Raw genomic sequence first — 25,183 nt, forward strand, 5'->3', positions numbered from 1 at the left:
GTGCAGCGTCAGTCTTAATAGCTGGAACATACAAATTGTGTCTCCAGTTAATGATGAAGGCTAATTTGCTTTGTTCACAAGTGGATTTGCATATATTTCTTAAATGTGGGTAAACCTAAGTGTTTCCTAGTTGTTTCAGTCCACCACCACATCTGTATGTGTCTCCTACAGCCAGTACAACATCTTTGTAGAAGACATCATGGTGAGAAAGGTGAAGTTTATATCGTCTCAGTCTACATACAGAGAAGTCAAAGTCCTGCTGGACTCCTCCTCACTCAAATCAATTCCACTGGTCGACTCAAAAGGTATAAGAGTTCATTATGAATAATGAATAATAATGAATAATGAGTATTTATGAGAGAAAGTTTAACCTACTTAATGCTTTTAAAGAATATTATTGTCAAAGTATCACTGAGATCATGAAAGTTAGTTGGTTAGTGGTTGAGCCACTGTTGAAGGCTGTAATATTTCCTCCTGCTTCCAGATTCTATGATCCTATTGGGCAGCATTGACAGGCTGGAGCTTCTGGCTCTCTGTGATTGGTGGTTGTCGCCCGAGAGAAGGCTCCTGATGCAGGTGAGACAGTCAGAGACCACACTTTTGTCCGTTAGTGTCTTGCAGTCTCTGCAGTCAGGCTTTTTTTAGTATTGACTCCACACAGGAAAGTCAAACAGCCACATATTGTACTGTGTTTCACCTAAAGAAGACCAAAAGGAGAAACATCAAACATCTGTGTAAACATTTTAGTGGTGCTCAGAATGAGGGAGGTAGTACAACTTCAAATGAAGCACAGCATAGTTTGGAATTCACACTGAATTAAATTCGGATATTGTGACAACACAAGTCTGTATTGATCTGTTTATTTGGATTCAGGGTCGCAGCCTACAGGAGCAGAATCTGTCTCAGAAACACAGCTGGGAGTCCTTCGCCTTCGTAGATGAGGAAGAAGAGGAGGACGGCGAGAAGGTGGCGCTATGATTTGTTACATTTGTTTTCAAGCCGTCATTTATTTTTCCTTACTGTCCTGAGTCGTAATACTCTAAGATGGATAATATATATTATTGAAGATATATATGTTTTTTACTGCTGGCTACCATCGTTGTTGTTGTTGTGACTTTGCTGCTCCACAAATCACCTTTTATTTGCTGAAAGCACCATCATTAGTTTTTATGTCAGTTTAAACAATTTTTATCTCATCTTGGTATAAAACACCATTTTACTGTGGATCACCTTTTTAGCATTTGTTTTGAAAGGTTCTTTATTAATAAAGTTGACTTAGTTTAATCCAGTTGTTGTCTGCAGGGCAGCCCAGTGCAGGAGGAGAGGAACGGCCCCCTGGCTCCTCCAAAGCCTCAGGAGCCCTCCTCAAACCACACTGCTCCTGTTCCTGGTGAGCTGAGAGGACTTCATATTGACATTTTTAGTTTTGTTTGTTATCTCAGTTGGGGTGTCATAGTCATACATTATCTCTGCTCTAGCTGCCTCTGGGAGAAGTAATACATGGAATTACCATAGTCTTAATAAGATGTGATAAAAGCATGGAGGTTAGCAAAGGATAAAGACATTAATTGCTCCAGTTTGCTTTTGCTCTTTGTTCCACCTACTTGTGAACCTTCAAATCAAGTTTCTGTTGAAGTTAAGTGCTACCCTTACGTCCAGTTTAATCTAGAATAAATCAAACTTTGGAACAAATCAAACTTTGGAGTTACAGTTTCTGAACTGTCCTCCTTAGCTCCGTTACACTTGTGGAGTTGAGTTGAGGCTGGGTAATGAAAGCCTTATGGGGCTTGTCAAAGTAATATTGATTCCTTCAGACAAGTTTTGCTCACTAGGGTGATGTAATAGGATTTATTATTTACTCTGTCTCCCCTACTTCTCCGAAAAATATGTCAGCTGATATGACTAAGCATTTAATCAGAGCCCAGATGGATAAACCAAGGAAATTAATCTAATCATAAGGATCAATGTTATGTTGTACAATCTGTAACAACAACAGTAGCGGCATTAATGCCATCGGGGGTTTTTTAAGTTTACTTATTATTTTTTTGTCACATTGCTACGTGAGCTGAAGGTGTGATGTTTTTAACTGAGCAACTGTTTGTTAAGAAGTTCAACATATCAACTTAAAAGGTGATAATATGTCAATGTTATGTTCCGTTGCCCACAAGTCACCAAATCAATATGAAGAGGGCTATAAACATGAATATAAGCAAAGCAAGATGCAAAATATTCCCAAAAATTGAAATAATGCGTTCGACACATTTATAAAGCTTCAAGTATATACGCAATTTGTTTGGTGAGAAACACTAAACATAAAGAAACTTGTGTTTGTTTATTAAATAACTAATAGGCTATGTTTGACTGTCATGTGTTAAGCAACTTCTTCCCTTAACTTCCCGTAACTTCCTAATGCTAATAGACCAGAAGAATTCCTACCAAGTCAGCCGCGCCCTGCAGCTACCCGTATGTCCAATTATCTATTTCATTAATTTGTCAGCCTTTCACACTGTTTACCACGTTGGCTTGAGCCAGTTTGTTTGTCTCGGCCCTCACCAGATGTCAAAAGATTGGAATTAATAACTTTGCAATCCTAACAGCAATGAGGGAAGCTTTGGCAGCATTCTCATTGCAAGTAACCAGATGGGGTGTGTGTCTCTATTGTGGCACAGTAAACTCCTCAGTAGCACACAACAACCAGTGAAATGGTATCTAGGCAACAACAATAAGGAGTTGCTTGGGTTGTCGCAGTCTCCCAAAACCTCCATTTGCAGTTGAGTCTTTCAAAAGCTGCATTTGTATAATTTATTGACCTTCACCCACTGCGTCTCCCTCTTCACCTCTCTCTCTCCCAGAAAAAGGTCCTCTTCAGTCTGTGAGGAAAACACTCAGGAATCTCTTCACCTCTAAAAACAGACAGACAGAGGGACAGTCGCAGGTGTGTGTGTGTGTGTGTGTGTGTGGTTTATTGCATGTCTGTCCATTCCTAAGCATACTTGTGTGCACAAAAGATGCATTGGCTTTCTGTCTCTACTCTATGTCACATTGGTAATCTTGTGTTTCTACACGTCTGCGTATTTTATGTCTTTGTAAACCTTTGTGCCCTTTTCTCTGTTCAGCTAACTATTTAGACATGTCTGGAGTGTACTCAGTAGCCAAGAAATTTTCCCTTGTGTTATGAATCATTGAAATGCAAATAACCGCCTTCCTTTTGGCAAAGCCATCCAAAAACCACATCCTCACATGGGCACTGCTGGGATATAAATATTTATCCATTATTCTTTGCAGGTTGAATTTTTCATTATGGGGTCTGCTTTCTATTCAGGCGGATACACACTTATCTGATTGACAGAGGCACATGAATACACAACTGCTTCCTCATCCTCAGACAAACTCCCCGAAGTCGAGCATCTTTTTTTCAGCCTTCTCTCATATGGAAATGGGGGAGCCAGATACTGGAGGTAGAGTTATTATTCGGCTTGGCGGTGAGCCTGGCTCACAGGGAAAGCAATACATGTCATCTGTTTGTACGAGCAGGAGTGAAAACCACATTGGAAATAAGCATATGCTTGTAAGCTTGCAAGATTAGAATTTGATTTCTGTTGTGCCCACTGCTGTGGCTTTTGAATTACCAGTCTGATTCTCTATTATGTTTTTGGATTCAATCCTATTCCTGCGTGGGGATTGTTTTTGTAGCAGTGAGCCACAATTCTACATCCCTGAATATCAAATAGACACACAGTGGGAAATTGCCACTAGCAATCAAGCCAAACCATGGCTGAATCCTGGCTGTGAATCAGGTATTTGTTTACTTGACCAGCCACTGATGGCAGGTAACCAGACACTGACCTTTAGAATATTATCTGGCTGGTGTAATAGTGTCAGTTTCTTGTAAATTCTTGCATTAGTGTAATTGCTCTGGTTGCAGTGAAACAATAAGAAATGTGATACAGCTACGCAGAATGCAGAGATGTAATTACTGATTTGTTCAGGTGACATAAAAATAACAAGGGAACTTGTAAATATGTCAAGCCTTTAAATCGCTTGTGTGTCTGCGTTTAGTTGACTAAACAAAAGTTTGCTCCCAGCTGTTATTGGACATAGAAACCTCACAACTGTTGAACTCTGTCAGCAAGTTGATGTTATTTTTGTTGCTTCAAGGACAGAAGCAGCCAACATGCCGAGACAGCGAGTGAATGAATGAGAGACGCATTGCTAATAAATTTAGTTTCACATAACAGGTCACAGCAGTTTCCTGAATTTCACCTACTGCGTCCACTTTACTCACAAAGCTGCTGTGTGAGAGAAAGCTGAACAGAAGAAACTGGATGACAGCAGCCTGATTACAAAAAATGTGTTCCTGCAATTTGTCACAATCGCTGTGAAAAAGACAGAAATCCAATTTGAGACATTTCTAGATTAAATATTGTATTGTATTTATTGTTTAACAAGCAACGCGAAACACATTTTACTCTGAGTTACTTTCCCTTCACTCCCCTCATGTAAGATTCAGATGAGGCTTTCTCGATTTCGAGGTGACATCCAGCTCGGTTCAGAGGGACCGAAGTGACAAAGGGTGTTTTTATAAAATCCCTCACAAACATGTCTCATCTCTCATCTGTCTCTTCCTTCTTTGTCTCCAGGAGCCCTGTCCTCCTCCCCTGTCAGACACAATGACACCAGACGAGGTATGGTAATGATGTGTTTGCGTGGTTTTACAGAAATGTCTGCTTAATTATTTACAGCATGGTGAGCAAACACTCACACACCTGTGTTGAGTCACTAAATATTGAGTTCAGAATCCTCTGTCAAGTCCTCTGTACCTGAGTCCAAGTAACCGAGGTGGAGCTACTTTCTGCCTAAGAAAACAGTTGACAGCAAGGTGTGTTGATTATTTTTCCATGCTGTGAGCACCACAGTCAGTTCCATTTACCTCTGCTGTATTGGGGTAGCAGCCGGAATCTCAGATTAAACCAGGGAATATAAAACCAAACCTATCTGCGTGACTAAATATGGGAAGACATAAACTAGGGGATCTGACCATTAAAACAAGAGTGAAAATCAGATTAGAAAAAGTCAGAAATGATGAGCCTTACCTGTACCTGTCAGCAATGTGAACTGACACGTATTTAAAAATACATTTGCGGAGTGACGATGACAAGGTTGCAGTAGTTTTAAGCATATTTTGTTTATGGTATGAGCTTTGAGTTTTGAATCGTTTGAATCTGTTTTTCTCCTTGCCAAGACTGGCACTGCCAAGTGAAACAGTCTCAAATGAGTCCTCTAAGGTTTTACTTATTTTGAAGTCAATGCTGGCAAACTTCAATATTAGCATTCAAATCCATGTCACATGTAGGTCACAGGTGTTAGAGATTTGTGTCACATTTGAGGAGAAGATTCAGAATTGGGGCACTTTTTAACTGCAGTGTAAACACAGCCAGAATTTTAAATGAGACATCTTTTTTTGTTAAGAGCACCAAAACAATATTGTGCCCTCCAGTCCTGTTCTGTCTGCTGCTCTCCCTTTACTCTTCCTGGCACTTTCCCAAAATGCCCCATAACATCGCCCTGTAAATTCTACAAGACTGCTGCCCCTGTCACAGCAGGCTGAGGCTTGTAGGTAAAATCCATAGAGAGGCTAAAAGGTGTCAGACATCCTAAATCTCAGAGGGGAGACTGGTGACATGCAAGGACGCAACACAGGGTTTCAAGGTTTTTCACAGCTGCAAAACTGTCCTCAGTTGTAGCTAACTACCCTCTCCCTCCTGCAGCCACCGACAGACTGTACGAACACACACACACACACACCGTCTTTTTACCCAAACACACTGCTCAGTGTTGATGATTTATTTATTGGAGAATAATGTTTTAATCATATGCATACAGTTTGTATATGACCCATCATAAAGACAAATGCTGATCTTTCCCTCTGGCTGAACTCGTACATTTGAACAGAAGGAGGGATTCTTCCCGTCACAAGAGCGACTCTGAACTAATGCCAGCCCGTCCACCTCTGTGACCTTGCTCCTTATTTGCTGATGCAGATCAAAGCGTGGGAAGAGGCAGAGATGGGCACGGCGATGGAAATCGATGAGATACGAGTAGACCCGTCCCCTTTCCAGCTGGTTGAGAGAACATCATTACACAAGGTTGGTGGGGAAAGAAAGATGAACAGGCGTCACAGAGGTCAGCCGACGTTTAGATCCCAGTTTAACAGCTGTTCGAGAGCAGGGACACAGTGTGGAAAAGGTGAATTAATCGGATATCAGTTAGTGAGAGAAAGTGGGGTTGTTTAAACAACTGTGATGGTTTATGGGTTGGAAATTTAAAGGCACCCTGTTGAGCTTTCTTGCAAATAAATAGATTGACATTTATTTTCTCAAACTTTTGCAATGTTTGCAGTTTTTTAATACATAAATATGTGCTAGCTAATCTTTCTTTCTTCATTTCTTTGTCAAAATTCCCCAACAAGAGGAATATGTCATATTTTCATATTGATTGAAGGTGATTTGAAGGACACTGTAATCTCTGGGCAAATGCAATGGCCATGGCATCACTTTAATGCATTTGCCACTGAAATTGGTATTGATTTATGTTGTAGTGAATTAAATGCTCACTAACACTCTCACTGGAATTACATTAGTCCTTGTTGTAACACCTTGTGCACATCAGCAGGTGTTTGTTGGAACCACTTGTCTGTTGTAGTTGCTATGTCATAATTCAACACTTGTTTGAGGCCTTTTTGTTAAAACTTTAAAGATTTTGTAGAACTGGTGCTCTACATGACAAAATATGCAGGAATATCCTGTTCTATTTGTTCAATATCATAAAAAAAAGTCCCCCAGCAGCATAAAGTAACTGTTCAAGTGGCCACAGAGTCAAACTCATCTGCTTTTCGAGTGTCACAGCACCTTTTGTACGAGGATGAGCCAATTCTTATTCATCCAACAACCTTGTTTCCATCGCTATTTATTGCAACGTTACATCATTTAAAAGGGAAAATATCTCAAGCGAACATAAAAATATTCCAAGAAACTGAGAAACTGAGAAAATATTGCAATTTCTTCCATTTCTTCATTACATCATAATGTGCATGACATTAATTGGGTGGATAGCCTGCAGTTTATTTTATTGCAAAGCGTAAATTCGCCGTGGACAAGAGTTTTTTTGTCACAGGTATTATAAAAGCAAAGAAGCATATAAATGGAGTTCAGCACCTCGAGCAGTCGTCAAGTCTTTTGTTGATGTTCCCACACTCCGCTTCTTAAGTTGTTTACTTCTGTAACATCTCATTCAGCCGAGGATGTGGATAACCTTGACAGAGGGCTAATGCCACATGAGAAACACTCAGTGAAGACTTGGATTTATTCACACGGTGTCGTCCAACTAAATGGAGAAAACAAAGTTTCATTTCTTGACAGAGAGCAAAATCTTATTTAGAGTAATCAGTAGGCGGAGGGGTTGTTACATAAACACCCAAACATTTATATGTGGGAGTTGTGCCTGTTGGTTCTAGATGAAGAAAGTTATTGTGAGGTAAAACTTTCATTTTGTTAAAACCATTATTCCTGCCAGAGAAGTAAACAAAAGAAGCACCCACATTTTATGCTTCATAATTCATGTTATTTCCCAGGAGCTGATCAGTACAAACAACCAGAAGCTCCACTGGAACAGGTCCAGTCCACTAAGGCTGGAGTTATTCGTACTTTTTAAACACGCGTTTGCGTCGACCACCAGCTGTGTTGTGAGCGGAATAGTTCACTTACCTGCATATGGACATTGCGTGTTACTGGAGGATTCCACTAGAGGGCACACCAGAGAACTCAGGCCATATAGAACATCTGGATTTGCATGATGTAAACAATAAACATGGTGATTCTTGAGGAGGTTATTTTATTATTTAAAAATATATGCTTTTTTTTCCCATGACAACTTCTAAAACGGTACTCATCTGTCGCCAGCTATTTTGACAAACATATTTGTCACCGTGCAGCGGCAATGACACATCGTACAGACGCAGACCTCCAGTGTACTATCGCTGTAAAACTATTATTATGACAAGTCTGAAATTGATCCAGGTTTTGCAGATATTTGCAGGATACTGAAGCGTGTAAACAGCTTGTACTGTTGCTGTTGGTTTATTGTCATCAGTGTAATTTCATTCTCATGGTAATATCCAGAATATTCTGTTTATTCATGTGCAAAAGGCGGCTTTGTGGTCCAGGTGTGCCGATGCATACAAAGAGCTCATCCAAAGTGTGACCTTAGCTGGAATATGAACAGAGTACTTTGTGCATGGAAACACACTCAAGGACTTTTCCTTTCTGTGGTTCACCTGGAGCCTCGAGCCCGGTTGCTTTCATCTTCCTGTCTCTGTGACATCGTGTCTAGACAGAGAAGCACAGAGTCTGTAAATTGTCTATATTCACAGCCAGATGTAAAAAGGCCGTCCTGGTCTGAGAGGTAGAAGTTTGTCATAGTTGACGCGTGACCTTTTCACTCTGTCTCCACAGACGCACACTCTATTCTCACTGCTGGGGCTAAGTCACGCTTATGTGACCAGTATTGGCAAACTGGTGGGGGTAGTGGCGCTGAAAGAGGTAAGAAACTTAATTTCCACCTATGAACGTGTTTTTTTTGTTGTTGTTGTTTTTCTAAACTGAAACTCTGTCCGATGAAGGTCACCTGGAAACAGAAGCTAAGCAGTAAATTTAATTAAATTCCCATTGAGTGCAGAAAAGCCTTCTTCCTTTTTTAATACACTCAACAGAAGTCTTCCCTTGTCTGTCTTGACTTTGGAGGGAAAAAAAATCCAATTGGTTTTTGCTCCTGATTTGAGTCTCATAAAGCTTTTTGAATTATGTATGAGTATTTTGTTAGCATAATCAATACCCTCTGTGTATGTTTCAGGCTTTCTTTGATTTACTTCATTCTTTCTGTCTTTGCTTGTTATCGTCTCCGTCTCCTCCTCTTGTGTCACTCCTCCACCCCTTTTCTTCCTCACTTTATTTATCCCTTCATCCCGTCACTCACCAATCTCTCTAACTTGCTGTCTTTTCTTGCTAAACACTGTCTCCTCCGTCACTCTTTATCCATTTCTTTCTTTTTCTTTATCTTTCTTTCCTCTTTTTCTTCCCCTTTTCTCTCTACTCTGTTGCTGTCTTTCTGCTGTTCTCTCTGTCCTTTTCACTTCTCTCCTTCCCCTTTCCTCTTTCTTCCCTCCACTTCTTTAACACCACCTCCTCCTCCTCCAGCTCCAGAAGGCCATCGAGGGCTCCACACGCTCTGGTGTCCGGCTCCGACCTCCGCTTGCCAGCTTTCGCGACATCAGCAACCACAACTCTGTCTCTAAACCTCCGCCTTCTTCTCCCACTGCTCCTTCCTCTCCGACCTCCACCTCCTCTCCCTCAGCTCCAACTGCTCCCCAGCCTCCCTCCCCCTCTCCCCCTCAACACCACCACCATCATCATCATTACCAAGAGAATGAAACAGAGGTGTGGATCGAGGGCGTGAAGAAGGAGGTGGAGGAGAGCAGCAGCAGCACGGGGGCCTGCACCTCAACCAGTAGGAGCTGCAGCTACAACAGCAACCTCACCCTTCCTCCCTCCTCCCCGCCTCCCCCAGTCCCTTCTTCCTCCACTCCTCCTCCTTCCTCCACCATCCGTCTCTCCACCCTGAGACCCCTACAGGGACTTCTTGAGGGGGATGAAGACAGCGATGATGAGCCAATGGTTTAGATTAGACAGAGTGATCGTTATGTTTTTTATAATGAGAAACTTTTTTAATTGTGTGAGTTTTTTCTTCTGTTCTTAATTTTTTGCTCTGGACACATTTACCTCTTTTTGTCACAACTTAGTATAGCAAAGATTTCAAAGCAAATGGTGTGTTTGCTTGAAGCTACTTCAAGCTAGGCATCATTTCTGTATTTTTGAGTACAGTTTATCCCACAGTTGCTGATTCTGTCTGCTCATTTCGCAGACCTGCGCCCACCCTTTTTCTTCGCCCTGCCCAGCCCAGCCTCTCCGTCTTTCCCTAAAAAGCTCTGTATGTATATGTTTTTTTGATACTTGTCCTGCCACACTTCCTCCTCATTTTCTCTTTCTCGTTGCTTTTCACACGTACACTCTGGATTGGATGGCTTGAACCCTAGACTGAAGTTGCTTTTTCATTTTTATGCTGAACAATTGACTGTTTCCTCCAGGAATGTTTTCTTGTCAGGGGGTAGTAGCGTCCGAAACAGCATTGAGGCAATAATAGCAACCAAAACTCACCACTGAAACCCCGAAAAATACATTCTTTCATTGTTAGTGGCTCCTTAAGGCAAGACAACTGTTAAATAGTAGGGTGTACATTACAAATTTTAAATGATTAATAATTCACTTTTACATTGTTTAGGAATAAATACATTGTCCCACTTTGGGTTTGGATTGATTAGACACTTCTCCGTGTCACAGTGCTCTACAGCAGAACATATGTACCATCTTTGTATTTATATTAACATAATATGCTGTACTGAAGAGTAATCCAAACCTGTGCTGCCCAAACCAGAAGTGAACCCAGTGAACCCCTGCACAGTAGTTCTGCGTTACCTGATTGTTTATGTGTCTTTAAAAAGAGGTTTTTATCGGATGAGAGCAGAAGCTATTGATTTTTTAAACTGGCAACAGACCATCTGGATAGCAGAAGACTAATGGAGCTGCTCAGCCGCTGTGGAAGATTGGCCAAAGCCCCAAAACGACCTCCAAATTGTGTGCTGACCTTGTGGATGTAGCCCCAGAGCTCATCTCATCACGGTTAAGTTGATAGATGGTGCAGCTAAAGGCGGCTGACGACAGCCAAACCCCGCTGCATACTTCCTGGAGATTTTTTTCCTTCCATTTTCCCGAACAAAGATGCCTTCCAGATCCAGAAAAATCACACATGACTACTTTAAAATACTTGAGATTATGATGAAGATAATGTTTCACAAAGAAATGCGAATAAATATACAACAACAGAAGCTTTTCATTCCAAAATGTGACCTCCATCATGCTCCAGTAACAAAGTGATGGCTGACATTCATGACAGGGATGACAGCTGATATTTTGTCACATAACATCTATATGGTAAACGAAGATGATGATGTACATTGACAGAGAGATATTTACCAATTAATGCATTAATTAGCTTAACAAATGACCTCATTAGCAGAACTATTTAATATAGACCTGTCATGATGATTATTAAAGGACATGAAGCTGCTCATGTGAGATTCCTAGTTAAAACTAGAGATGCAGTTGCTATTTGAAAATTAGTGCACAAATGAAAAGTGACTTCTTTTTCTTTTTATTATTTTATACAGTAAAATCAAAGCGAACGATTGCCTATTTATACATGAGTGAGAGCAGAGAGACTCAATCATACCATTTGATGAACAGCTGGGTCAACTAAACTGTGTAGAGGTTCAAATCGACTGTTATTAAACCCAAAATTACTGGTTTCATCTACAAAATTAAATTCTGATAATGAACGGAAGTGCCCCAACTTCTTAAATGATACCGAACAGAAGTTTAATCTGAAGAACTGCTCAGTGACTACCGCAATAATTGCATTCATGTGTTGAACTTTCCTCCTTGTGATGTTCCCCTCCTTTTCATGTATCGCTCGTCTCCTCTTACATCTTATCTCCTTCCGGTTTCCTTTTCTCAGGTGCTGCCTTGAAAGTCTTTAAAGCTGCAGATTTAACAGAAAGCTTTTTCTTTATGTCTGTGTGAGTTAAAACGTGCGTGTCCGTTTCTTCAGGGGGCTCTGTGCTGGTCTAAGTGCTAATTTCTTTCGTCTGTCTGTGTTTGTGGTTAATGTATTAATTTATTTATCTTTTAGTGGAGTCAAATGTTATCTCAAAATTTATAAAACTGTGAAAGATGTAGTGAAATAAAGTTTTATTAAGTGAAATGCTTTAATTGTTCTCCTTCATGTGTTTGAATTTGACCTTTATTTATCCAGGTCAGGCGCGTTGTAGAGGCAGACCAGGACAGGGGGGAGGCAGCACATTTTATCTGCAGTCAGAAAGAAAAGTTTCTTCTTAACTTCTTTACTCACCTGGACCGAGAACTGAACAAAGGTAGGGCAGAAATATAGATTTTTGCTTTAGAAATCACATGAGACAATTGATTCTTCAGTAACCTAAAATTTCACCAGAGTTTGGCCGGATCATTCTGAGGTTTCATAACTGCTCTGATTACAGTAAATGTCCAAAACAATTATTGAAGTTTTGATAGTTGTGTGAATTACATGTAGCACAAACTTAACTCCAAAAAACACTTTTTCCTCAAAGCACATTCTCCATTCTCTGTCAGTATAACCACTAATAAACTTGAAAATAGAATTTAATCATATAAACTTACGTCATATTTAACTTGATTTTGACAGGATGGCAGGGTTCTCATATCTACCTGTGGTTTCTTACCTTAATTGCTTTTTATCATGTTATTTTATAAGAGTGGGTGTCACTTATACTCATTTTGAAATGAAAGTAATTTTAGGCATGTAGTTGGTGCTCTTCTGCAGACCACTGTGCAGTGAGGGATTTGAAATGATGACTATCTCATTTTGGAAGAAAGCTTTTGTAGGTAATACAAACTCTACATAAGCAATTAAAGTGATGGAACACCAGAGTAATTACACGGCGTGACTGACATCTCAGACGAAAATACCGTAATATGTTTCGCTTCTGCTCAAAAAGCGTCGTGGCGTCTCTCATTTCCTACAGCCAGGTGTCACTTTTTTTAAACTCAGTCTTCAGATGTGAGTGTGAGCGTGCCCCGCATGCTTGGACATTGAAGGATTTACAGGATGACATCTCTAAGCAACAAGAGGACAAACAGAGGACAGATGATTATCGCAGTGGTCAGGGGCATCGTAGGTCTTCACTGGAGTGTGAGAGTGAATCGTCTTCTCAGGCAGCTGTATGAGTCTTTTAGAAGAGATTATCTTCTTCTTTTTTTTATGTTTCACAGCCACACAGTTGTAAAATTCGTTCTGTGCCTTTCAGTTTGTTTGTCTTGACTTTCTTTAGCAAACATGCAGAGTTATGACAGATATTTTCATACTTCTGTCTTTAAACTCACATTTCCACTTTACACACTCATATGAAGTCACTAAAGCATGTTGCTTTCAAGGACTTCTTCAATTATGCAGCATTTCTTTACTTATTAAAATGCAATTTGATGTTTTAGAAATAGCATCAACAAAAACACACAGCTTGCTTTGTTAAACGAAAACACACACAGAAAGCCTCCAGAAGAACTCAAAAGGATAAAAGCCCTTGAACGGAGAAGGGCACGTCTCTGCCTCCAGACAATATTGAAGCCTACATGGCCCGAGTTAATGAATGAGGCTGTTGTGGTGATCAGAACACTTTGAGTGTTTTAGTGGAATTGATGACTACAAGAAAACTACCACAGCTCCCTGAAGGAAACCTCTGACCTTCACACTGCAGCTTGAAAAATATACAGCACGACATTTACGTCATGCCCGTTCTTTGCATTGCTGTGTTTGTCAGTTTATTACATATATATGCGTATACTGAAGGTCAGAGAGTTGTATACTGTTTGTGTGTGTGTTTTGTTGTGTATTGTATCTGTTTCTAATTCTTTTTCGGAGGACCTGTCTAAATTTGACTAAACTAAAGAGAGTGAGGATTCTTTTGGAAAGTGACGACAATTTGGCTTTTTGACTGTCAAGACTTGGTTAGAAATAGGATAAAATAAAGGGAGTTAAACCTCGGAACTTATCAATAAACAGGAATAGTTTGTTTCCTTGGCTGGTATTCTCACGGAAGCCCAGTATTGATGTTAAATGATGTTTTGACCTATCACTAGGCCCTGCAGTGGGAATCTACTGAGCCCTCTGACAGGCCATTCTCTAACCCCTGACGTATCTTTAAACTCAACCAGGCTACATATGAATGCCATGGTCGATAGTCCAGCCGTCATCCCTGCTTATCTAGCTCCACTAGTCTTACGAATAGTTACTGGTTATATCAGAACACTTTTCCACTCCATCATCTGACCTAATGCACATTAGGTCCCAGCTTTATATCTACAGTGAATCAACTTCATGTGAAGGTCATGGCCCGATCAGCTGTCCAACCACCATCACTATCCATCTGGTTCCGCTAGTCTTACCAATAGCCACTGGTTAGTACCCCCACTGGTATATACAGTAGTGGTGATGGTTGGGGGATGGGCTGAGGAGTTCAATATCTCCACAAGCATACTGTTCATGTGTGTTCTTATATTTCTATCTTTGTGAGTGACCAATGTGGGACCTTGAGTGTGAGGGCATTTTTGACTGATTGAATTAAGTTTAGGTTAAGTCTAGTATTAAGGTTTGGTTAGGTATGTTAGGGGCTAAGAAATACATTATCTTAGTGAAGGTCATCTCAAGACTACATGTATGTGTGTGCACTTTTTCAACACATGGTGGAATAGAAGAACACAGAGAAGAATCTGTTTCCCAGAATATATATATTTTACACACAAACAAAGCTACATTCATACAAACATACTATACATACATACAGTCTTACATTCATACAAATACATATCGGTTTATTGGATTTTTTTCTTTTATTATAAAAAGCAATTTGATATATTATTACTTTGTATACTGTGTTATACTGTTAGGGCTAGGTCACTGTTAAAAAGCATGCACTTTCTTTTGGTTGTGTCCAGATCATGTGTTTGCAAATGACTCCAAGTGTGTGCCACAGGTCACTCTGAGCATCAGGTAGGACTGAGTTCACCTCATCAGCTAGGGCTCAGACAAGCTGTCAATCAAAGCTAAGTACAATAACTAGCCAATCAAACAGTTCTCTGTGACCTGGTACATCTTCTGGTCCTGCAGGGTATTTCAGATGCGACACGCTTACTGGTGTGAACCAACCACTCAGAATTATTTGCAAATACTGTTTGACCCAAGTGTTGTTGTGTCCATGTTTGTTGTATTGCACTGAATTTTTAACTTAGGCCCTTTCTTTCATCTTCTTCTCCCACCGTCTTCTTCTTTTTTGGAGAATTTCATGTCCATCTGTTTGTTACCTGTTCGACTTTCAGTCCTGGTTCTTTGGTCCGATTGGTCCAAACTTTGTGTGAATCCATCTTATCCTCACTCGGCTTGTTTCAGCAGTCACTGAATTGAATTGTCTCTTGTCTGCCTTAAATTGTCCATAATATTCCACATTTCCCGCAGTAACTTCGGGACTTCTTGGCATTTAGTTTGTGTACATTACATCCCACGTTTTCATCTGAAAAAGTCTTCTCACGGTTCCTCGGACTCAAAGTGGGTAAATAGTTGGGAGGTGGAGGGGGTTGGGGTTGGGATAGAATAGCTTGATTGATTATTTAAGTATTAATTTCCTGTTTTTGGCAGTTTTTTCTGGCCCTATGATTCAGTTGGTTGCAACAACAACAATGGAGCCCTCCTCCGCCTCTTCGTCCTTCTCCAGCAACTGGACAACGCAGGGCGTGACGTCAAACGGTATCCTCTGCGCAACAGATTCTGCGGTCTGTGCTGGCAATCCTGGGCTTGAACCTCTGGTCGAGGAGGCGTCCTCCCTCAGCGGGGACGGGGTCAAAGAGCACGGCTCTGGCTCCAAGGTTAATGTTACCTCTTCTACCTGTAAAGACAGGAAATGAAGCGTTTAAAAGACAGTTTGGGATGCGGCGGATGGGCTCTGTCACAGGTAAGTAAAACTCTATTCTTCCTATTTATCAAGTGTTTACATGTTGTCCTCACTAATCTCAGTGATGACTCAGTTATTAGGAAACTAAAACCAAGGGCTGGTCCAGTTGAAAGAAGACTTGCTTTTTGGTAATTTATTATCAAACTTTTGAACAAAGAGCTTATAGAAGTAACTCACCTTTGTCAGCTCCTCCTCTTCCTCTTCATGCTGCTCAGGGATACCTTCAGCCTCGGGCTCTGGCTCCTCTCCGACCGTCTCCACCACTCCTCCGACCATTTCAGCCATCTGTCCACTCAGCTGCCCGACGATCTCCACCTGCAACCAGTTAAGTTTGCTGATTTAATTGCTTGTCTTTTTTTTGTTGCACCAATTTTAAACAGGTTATTGGCATTCCAACATATATTTCACAGTAAAATCAACTCGTCTATTTCAGTTCCAATAGCAGTCACGAAGAAAGAGACAGACAAAGAAGACAGGGAGGAGAAAGAAGAAGGAAGGAAGGAAGATGGACAAGCAGAATGTGCTACCCCCCTGCCCCGACCACAGCTTGGTTTGCCTGTGCAGAACATCAGAGAGAAAAAACAGATACTTAGGTAGGTACAACAAACACCAATGCTGAATCCAAATGCATAGACTTGCAAACTTGCGGACTTTACAGCATGCTACTCTGAGATTTAACGATGTCCGTTGTCAGGTCCGCTATATTCTGTCATGCAGGCTTTTGGCAGTGCTCCATGCAGATTTCCAGCCTGTCTCCTACCTTGCCGACTTCCCTGGCAGTTTCTCCCATCATTCACTGCACTACAGATGTGTGCTAAATATGCCTGCTGATATAAACAAAGCCAGATCCAGAAGACAAAAACAAATTAGCCAAGATGACTGTCAAACATGATGGAAAATAACCAGAAAGGGGTGTTCCTGTGCAGAATATTAACATCACCTTGATATCACTATGATCAGTGAACTTTTTTCACTTTTGAAACTTGCCTGAGAAATGGGATCAAAGAAGATAAACCTTAGCTTCCTAAAATAACAAGAGAGCATTAAATGCATAATAAGACATGCTGTAATTGTTATGATGACTTGTCTCACTCATTCTGTAACAATGACTAAGCGGTGATGCCTGTGACTGTATATACAGCCACGTGCCATGGAAAACTCTCAGAGCTGTCAGAATATATTAGACTATCATCCAGTCCGCAAAGTCTGTAATCTGACCATTTGGATTCAGCAGGTGAGTGTCTACGTGGTGTGCCTCGACCTGCGCAGCTCCCCACAGGTCAGCTAGCCGAGGGTGGGTGGGAGGACCGAGACTGTGGATGGTGCTGTTGGGGGTGGCTTGGAGGGAATGGGAGGCACTATGTGGCCTGTGCTCCATAGACTGTTGTCAGAGATAGGAAAGGAAGGAAGGAGAGTTAATGAGGATTCACTGTAAAATAAGCTCAACATATTTTCAGAGGGTTCATTTGGTTGTTCATCAATAGCAGTGACTCAACAGTGTCTTGGCCAGTGGCCACATTTCTTGAGTTTAAACTTCTGTTTTTGTTTGGAACAAAAATGTCGCCCCCCACTAGAGATTTAAAATACTCCTGACATTAATAATAGACAACAATGCTATAGTGAGCCACTGCATCACAACACATTTCAGCTGTAGGAGGCTATAAAAGCCCCTTCATGCCAAAACAAATGACAAAGCAGTTTTATTCTTCCAGCCTTTAGTAATCTCGTGTAGGAGAAGAATACTTTTGCCAGTTTTTTCACTTCCTTCTAGTTACTAATAATGGTCTGCGTCCACTTTTAATATCCCTTCAAATTATAAGGCAGGGATGGCGCTGCAGGGAACAGTGGGGAAATGTCTCCGGCTCTCATGCATTGACTGATGCTCAGAAAATTGACTGACTGATTGAAAAGCTTTATTATAAATGTAATGTTATTATAAGTGTAATGTAATATATTCAATCTATTCAGTCCCCTTCACAAGGGAAACCATATAATACACACAGTAAAGCTAACAAGCTCATTTCCATTGTGGTCTCGGATCAGTACACCTTTCTAAGACACAGTCCCTGACCTTTCCAAGTTATTATTTCATAACCCTTAGTTATTTAATGAGCTCTGAGATGTACCAATGCAAGAGCAGCCAGTGAAGCCGAAAAAGTCTTTGGGTGCCACAGTTCATCATGACTCACTTCATTTGCAGAAAACCTCCCAGCAGCCTGAGAGCTGGAAGTCAGCAGCTGATTTACACCAATAAAAGCCACACAGCCAACACATCAGACCAGTTTACAGGAAGTGAAGCCTGCCATTTAAAAGTTAAAGCGTTTCAATCAGTCTGATCGCTCAAGAAGCACGTGAATACCTTGTGTGTATACAGCACGTCAGTATTGGTGCCAGCAACAGAGACACATTCAACAATGCCAGTAACTTTGTGTCCTACGAGTTACATGTATATACTGTACAACTCATTTTATATATTGTAGGGAAATACATTGACAATGGACGTTTTACTTGTACTTTAAATATGATTCAATGCGTTTTATTATTGTGTTGTTCATAGAGTCTACAGCCATGTTACTCCAGTTAATGATTTCGCTCTTAATATATATGAGTATGTAGTACTACTGTTCTAGTAGTAGTGACACGCCGTCGCCTCTGTGGTAGCTGTTTGGTCATTTAGATACCCAGCTGTTGTTGCTGGTAGGCCTGATGCTGCCTGCTACACGTTGTTAGTGCCAGAGTCATTAGTAACACACTGCATAAATGAACAGTCTTAGTACTGACCTGTTGTTGGTACTGCAGAAGCTGTTGCTGCTGGTAGTGGTGAATGTGTTGGAGCTGTTGGAGTTGGTTGTGCTGCTGCAGGGTGAGATGAGTCTGGTGCTGCTGAAGGTAACCGCCTACCGTCCCATCAAACCCCTCACCAGGTGTACCACCTGCTCCACTGCTGCCACCTGGAACAACCGTAAAACACTTGGTGCTCAGAGACACAGCCAAGTGTTCCGACGCAGTGTAAGAGCGTAGATTCAATCCTCACCAGCAGCCATGATGTAGGAGCCTGCAGCAGGCGAGGCCACGCCCGAGGGCTGGCTGGTGATTGGGTCCCAGGCGTCTGAGGACGACAGGCAGTACAGGCCCTGTGAGACGTAGGTGTGAGGCCAGACATCCGCAGAGGAGTGGTGGAGCACCTGGTCTGTATGGGGAAACGCAGACAGGTGGGAGGAGTGAGACACAGGAGAACTTAGACAGTTTAAGAGGAAAAGAAAACAAAGAACAACGAGAGAGAGAGAGAGGAGAGAGATGGGTGAAAACGTAATGTTAGCAATGAATGAGGAAAAGACTGCACTGAGAAAAGAGGCACAACCACAGATTCCCACAAACATCTGAATACAATAAGATTCTGCAGAATAATTATAAGGATTCCATCCAGTCATTTTCTTCTTGTTCAGTGAAAGATGTTTTGAGATAACACATGACATGACATAAGACTGAGAGGCTTCATCCTTTATACAAATCAAAGGATTTGAGCAAATGCTTTTATTTTCAGGAAATTAAGAAATGTGCATCACAGTGTAGCATGTATGGACTGGTTTGGGACAAAAACACAAGACAATATAAAGAAGAGACTTGAATCCAACCTCAGACCCTGAAGCGTTGATTCATTAACAGCAGAGTTTAGATGCTCTTATAAAGCCGTACACAGGGATAAACCTGACCTCATCCAAAAGCAACAAACTATAATAACTTTAATTGGAGTATGATTAGCCTATCTGCAGCAGTGTTGTTATTATGGAGTATAACCCATGGAGGGGGGCTGAACACTCAAACAGACTGTGGAGGAGACACATCCCCTCAGTCCTCATGCTGATATGAAGTAGCTGTTTAATTGTTTGTGTGTGTGCGTGTGCGTGTGTGCTCTGTACGTGTGTGTTGGTGTTGCATGCTAGATAAAGCACAGAGCAGAGCCCATATGGTGTTGTTAATGAGAGCAGGGCTAAGTCCTTGTGCTAACCTACAGGGTCCCTCAGGGTTTGGACAGCGCTCTGCTTTGCTAAACACCAGCTAAAAAAGAAACAATTTACAGTGTTACTCTGTGTACAGGTGAATTCGTCACGCAAGTCCAGCTCTCAAATTATTATATTTGTTATTTTTGAACAGCCAGGAGAAAAAGAAACTGTTAGTCTTGTTTTGATTTTTAAGAATATGGCTGTTCCTGCGAGTTCAGATGGAGTTTCCTAATCTTGCCTGAGCAAAATGCTCTCTTTCCTTCCTTTCTTTCTGTTTTATCATCCTATGCACAACTGAACTAAACGGACATCTCACCTCCTGCGGCTCAAAGCACAAATCAGGATATGAGTTTGTTTCCCCAAACTGTTTTTTGTTTTATTCAGCCAAGTGTAAAGTCAAATCTCTCTCTTTAACTTCACTTTTCATGCAGTTCATTTCCTTATTTTAATACAACTGGTCTTTCAGATTTTGGGTAAATTCTCTTACCCAAGCACTCATGACTCTCCATCGGAACGTGTTCTGAGATTTCAGAAATGACAGGCTGTCATCTGAATTTGTCATTTGGACGTTTTTGAGTAAGTGCCCGGGAGCAGTGAAAGGCAGAAATGTGCAGCTGTGTGCCTGCCCTCCAAAAGTCCTTTACAGCTGGTCGGCAGAATAACTGACGTGGCTGTTTTTAGTTTCCAACTGGGCTCTAATTTTCCCAAACTGTGCATCTACGCATAATAGGAAGCATAATAGGGTAACGTGTGTGTCAGAAGTGTTTCTTGCTCTTACACCTTGAAGTCTACAATGAGAAAACCGTATCCGTAGGTATGCTATTATATAACCTCGAGCTGTAGGTTTATGGCAGTTCCAGATTCTTGCTCTGTGCCCTCAAGGTAAAAGGTTCCAACCAAATACTGCAGTAGTTTACAACTAGAAGCATTCAGAGCCTTGTAGTCGTGCCCGATAGCCATTTGCAGAAAGGTTTAAACTGCAGTACCTCTGCTGGTGATGCTCTCCTGGTTGACCTCACTGAGGTGAGCGACGCTGCCCTGGTTGGAGCCGGCTCCCATACTCTCCCCGTCCATCGAGTTCCAGCCGAACAGAGTCGCCTCCGAGATCGCAAACTGCTGCATGATGCCTACAGAGGGAGTAAGAGTAGAGTCAGTGCTGGCTGAGATGCAGCAGTACTAACATTAACATCAGCAGCATGTAATAATAATAGGAAGATCTTTTAACTCACTGAAACACAATTACAGATAAAGTACCTTAAACTAATCTCAATCCCAGCTTTGCTAACACATGCAGAAGTTAATTATTAATAAAAACAATCAGGAGGTAAGAATGGAGAAATTGGGAGAAAGTGGGAAATGTGTGTAAGTAACAATAATAATAATTGACCCTAAACTCGTCTTGCCAGCTTTGTACCAAGTGGCCCAGAACCAATACGATTTTCCAAACAGTGTGTAGCAAAAATGTATATTCAAGAAAAAGACACCAGGGCAAGTAATACATCTTTCCGGGCCTGTCCATTTTGGAACACCCTCAAAAGTTAACTATGTGAAATGTGTTTCATGTGTTTGTTATTATTTTAGTAATCTGAAATGTCAAACCATGCAGATAACTGGTTCACATGTTGTATTTATACTTTTCTGACAGTAGCAGCTGTACATTGAGTCCCCTCACCTGCAGCAAAGCGAGCCTCCTTCTCGCCATCACTAAGGTCGCTGTAAGCGTCGTTCTCCATCCTCCTCTCCTTTTCCCTCTGCAGGTTGGTATGTCCCGCGGCCCCCAGGGGCCCTGCAGATGGTTTGCCCCAGCTCTGCCACTCGATCATGTGGGCAACACGACCCTGGGCCATGGCGGTGGGCTTGGTCACTTTGTCCTTCATGGAGCGAGTCACGCCTACAACAGGTATGGGGGGGCGCAGGAGGAGCAAACCAGCAGCACACACACACAAACACATTCACACACACACCAGACACACACAAACACTGTCAAAACTACTTCTGGCCTCTGCAGTTGACGACACCTCCAGCTGAGGCTCGGGGGGGGGGGGGGGTGGGGGGTAGAATGATAATGAGAAAATGTGTAATGTTGTAGGGAAACTGTTTAATACATGAAGCTAAAAGAGATGATGCCAGTGGGGTAATAAATGTATGGTATGGTATTCAGAGAGTTCTGTGACGGGGTATGAGAACATGGCAACGACCTTGCAGCTACTTTGCTCTAAAAGTAGATTAAATTACACGAGTTAGTCTTTAAAGATTGTCAAAATGATTTTTCACTTTTAAATTTCAGTTTGCGTGCTGAAGTTTTCGTTTCTTTTTAAAAGTGTTTATCCAAAGTAGGATCATTGAGCACAATTTTTCTAATTTAGCAACAATACAGTACAACTTCAGTCTTGCTGATTGGCTGATGAGCCCTCCTGCTGTCTTGCTGAAGAACACAATAGTGGTGTTAATATTTATGTGTCACCTGCCTCCAACCTTTAAACCACTGCTGCTTTCAAACCTCCGTCAGTGGAGCTAAGCCCCAGAATATCTACTGGCCACATCCACAGCACCCTCATCAAAACAGTCACCGCTCACCAACTATTCATATCCGTCACATCATTATGTGCCATTTTAATGATGGAGAACTCATATAGCAATGAGTGGCTCTTTAACCTGATATTTTGCTTAAAAATATGTTGAGATTCTGATCAAAACTGAGTAGACCATAGACAGTTCGTCTGGTGACCTCTTGGCATTCAAACAAAGATATTACATATTTTCTTTTTTGTCTTTTTGAGTTCAACATATCCACCTCTCTGTGCTGTGTAAAATATTCAGATAAGTATGTGACTGAACGTAAGCAAAGAAATTAACTGATGAATCTGCTACACAATAGTGCAGAAGGCGATGGACAGGAGTCAACAGGTCGGAGGTCAGGTGACATGAGCTAACCATAGTGACAAATTGGACAGGGGTGCCTGTGTGCTACTTAGAGTTTGTTGAATCAAACAGAAAAGGACAAGGATGACGGCTGAAACGCTGACAAACCCATATTAATAATTAAAGCCATTACTCATCTCCTGGTAAACAGAATAAATGAGATTCATTAGACTTTGCGTAATTAAAAACGTGTTACAGAGACCGAGAGAGGCAGAGGAAAGTAATCCTTGGGTGTAAACACAACGTTGAGAAGGGTCCACTGGCAAATCTCTGCCCAATTAAGATGCAAATACAGGATTCAAACTGGGGACATATACACTGAGTTAAATGCTTGCAGAGAGGCTGATCGATAAAAAATTAAATTAAAATCAAACAGGCATGAATAAACAGAGACAGAGCTTCGGAAATTGCTCCCCCGGTCCAGGGGGCAAGTTGCAGGCTGGGTTATAAATAGAAACAGTTTTTCCCCTTAGACAAAGAGAGCCAATCTCATTTGAAAATCAAACACTCCCTGCAGAGTGTAATTGGGGATGGAAATAGGAATGGAAAGAATGGGGATGAGAGATGAGGGAGGGTGTTGGGGTCTTGGCTATTCAAATGCTCAAAAAATAATTCTATACACTGTTAAATGATACCGAGAGATTTATTTAAAGTGCTCCAGACACAACAAAAAACACTTTTTACACAAACACTGAGGCGCTACACTTAAACACTGCAAAGCACAGAGCACTACAGTTTGAAGCACAAAGCACGAGATAGCACAAAAGAGGCACCAGCCGCTTGAAGTCACGACACTTATATTGGGCCACACCGCCACATTACAAATACACTACATTTCCCAACACGCCTGTGGAGATGCTTCAGTAAATACTTAAAGTAAGTAATCTCACTTACTTTAGTTTCAAAGATCTGATTGGATTTCCATCAATGACTCTGCGAAATGTGTCTGTCATTGACTGCTGTTGATATCAATGGAAAAGAGGGAAAGTAGGGAGTGATATAGGAAGGGGCACCCACAGGGGCGGCCATGTTGGTTCCAAGCTCCTGCTTCTCCTCCTCCTGCTCTAGATTGAAGTTGTATGTTGAGAAAAGGTTTGATTTACGAAAAACCGCCATTTATGGCAAAGGTGAAAAGATAATTCCTGTTTTCAAGAGTGTCACATGATCCTTTGGCCTGCAAGCAGCAGTGCAGAAACCAAGTGAAAGCAGAAGCAGAATGGAGTTGTTATCATTATTCAAACAAACTCCAAAGGAAGAGCTGCTCGAGACACCAAAAATAGTTCAATTGGTTGAGTTGGTTCGGTTAAACCTAAGTGGAGCCTTTGGCATCCTGCTGGCAGACGGGTTTAAGGCATAACATCGAAACATCCCTGGTTTGCCTCCTCACTGTACGTTTGACATTGAGATTCAGGCTACTAAGCTGGTGTTCCTAAAAAGCATGCAGGGGTCTCTGTTGCTTCAGTCACCAGTGAGACTATTAAATACAATCAAGGAGGGGGTGGCAGATCAATGAGTTTAAAGGCTTATAAAGTGCAAAACATTGCACAATACACACACACACACACACACACAATACTGTGAGGAAGGAGTTTAGCATTCAAAAGTTCTATTTGAAAGGCCAACAAAGTGCATCTCAGGACGACGCTGCACATGTTGGGCCAGATTTAATATTTTTGCCGGACAACGTTTTTGTTTTTTTTTAAACTCCATTCTGCAAAGTGGGATGAGTGGTTTGGTTGTCTAGCAACAGCCATGCAGACCTTAACACAATGACACTAATGCAAAATGAATGAATTTCAATCATTGTTAGTACTAATTAGCTGAGAAACCTTTTAGTGGGTTTATATGCCCCGTTTACTCTCGTTTATGTTGCAGCAAAAATGAATATCTGATTCCGTCTGGTGATCACCGTTAAACCAAACCACACATTGATCGTTTGGCTGCTGGACTACTCTGGAACCAAATAACCATCTGATTATCACACGAAAAGAAACCAAGAATTATCTTTTACACAACAGGGAAAGGACATTTAGTCCCTGTCAGTTCTCAACAACAACTTCAGTCCTGACCCTCTGTGGAGCATGTGGAGGCAACATGGGGGCTGTTTTACCATCTAGCAGCACAGACACACACCTGACACACCTGTCAGAGAGGACTTAGCCAGGGCACCGATCCCATAGGAGTTGGCGGGCTTCCTCTTGAGACGAGGGAGAATGGAAGTAGTGTCCTCCATGGACAACTAAAGAGAGAGGGAGGGAGGTGAGGTGTGGTTGGAGGAGAGAGGGTGGACGAGAGAATGTAAGAGGAAGGAGGATGTAGATAAAAGAAAAAGAAAAAGATGCAATGCGACAGGGAAAATGACAAAATGAGAGAGAAAGAGAAAATGGAATAAAAGAAATTGAGGTGAAGAGAGCAGATGATTGAAGATTCAGAAAATAGGGAGAGGGAGATAGAAGAAGAGAGGGGAGGTTGTAATAGAGGGAATAAGAAAGGAGGGTTAATTATTTGAACACTTTGTAAATGGCTTACAGGG

General features: G+C 41.5%; 2 protein-coding genes across 2 annotated transcripts in view; one reads left to right on the forward strand and one right to left on the reverse strand.

Moving 5' to 3' along the window:
* The window catches only part of clcn1a (chloride channel, voltage-sensitive 1a), a 30,658-nt gene extending 20,924 nt beyond the window's left edge, over nt 1-9,734 (forward strand). Inside the window, exons 16-24 of the mRNA XM_070921399.1 lie at nt 172-305; nt 485-576; nt 874-966; nt 1,303-1,390; nt 2,853-2,935; nt 4,641-4,685; nt 6,042-6,146; nt 8,511-8,597; nt 9,252-9,734. Coding sequence (XP_070777500.1) covers nt 172-305; nt 485-576; nt 874-966; nt 1,303-1,390; nt 2,853-2,935; nt 4,641-4,685; nt 6,042-6,146; nt 8,511-8,597; nt 9,252-9,734 — 1,210 coding nt within the window. The remainder of the gene's footprint in view (nt 1-171; nt 306-484; nt 577-873; nt 967-1,302; nt 1,391-2,852; nt 2,936-4,640; nt 4,686-6,041; nt 6,147-8,510; nt 8,598-9,251) is intronic.
* A 5,696-nt stretch (nt 9,735-15,430) lies between these two features.
* fam131ba (family with sequence similarity 131 member Ba) lies at nt 15,431-24,883 on the reverse strand. Its single transcript, XM_070922360.1, has 8 exons — nt 24,784-24,883; nt 21,401-21,619; nt 20,715-20,855; nt 18,759-18,914; nt 18,506-18,675; nt 16,986-17,105; nt 15,902-16,039; nt 15,431-15,658 (listed from the first exon to the last, which is right to left on the reverse strand). Exons 1-8 carry the CDS (start codon nt 24,881-24,883, stop codon nt 15,431-15,433), a joined length of 1,272 nt encoding a protein of 423 aa, XP_070778461.1.
* Nucleotides 24,884-25,183: the final 300 nt, after the last annotated feature.

This window comes from Enoplosus armatus, chromosome 16, assembly GCF_043641665.1.
Source record: "Enoplosus armatus isolate fEnoArm2 chromosome 16, fEnoArm2.hap1, whole genome shotgun sequence".
NCBI classification, from domain to species: domain Eukaryota; kingdom Metazoa; phylum Chordata; class Actinopteri; order Centrarchiformes; family Enoplosidae; genus Enoplosus; species Enoplosus armatus.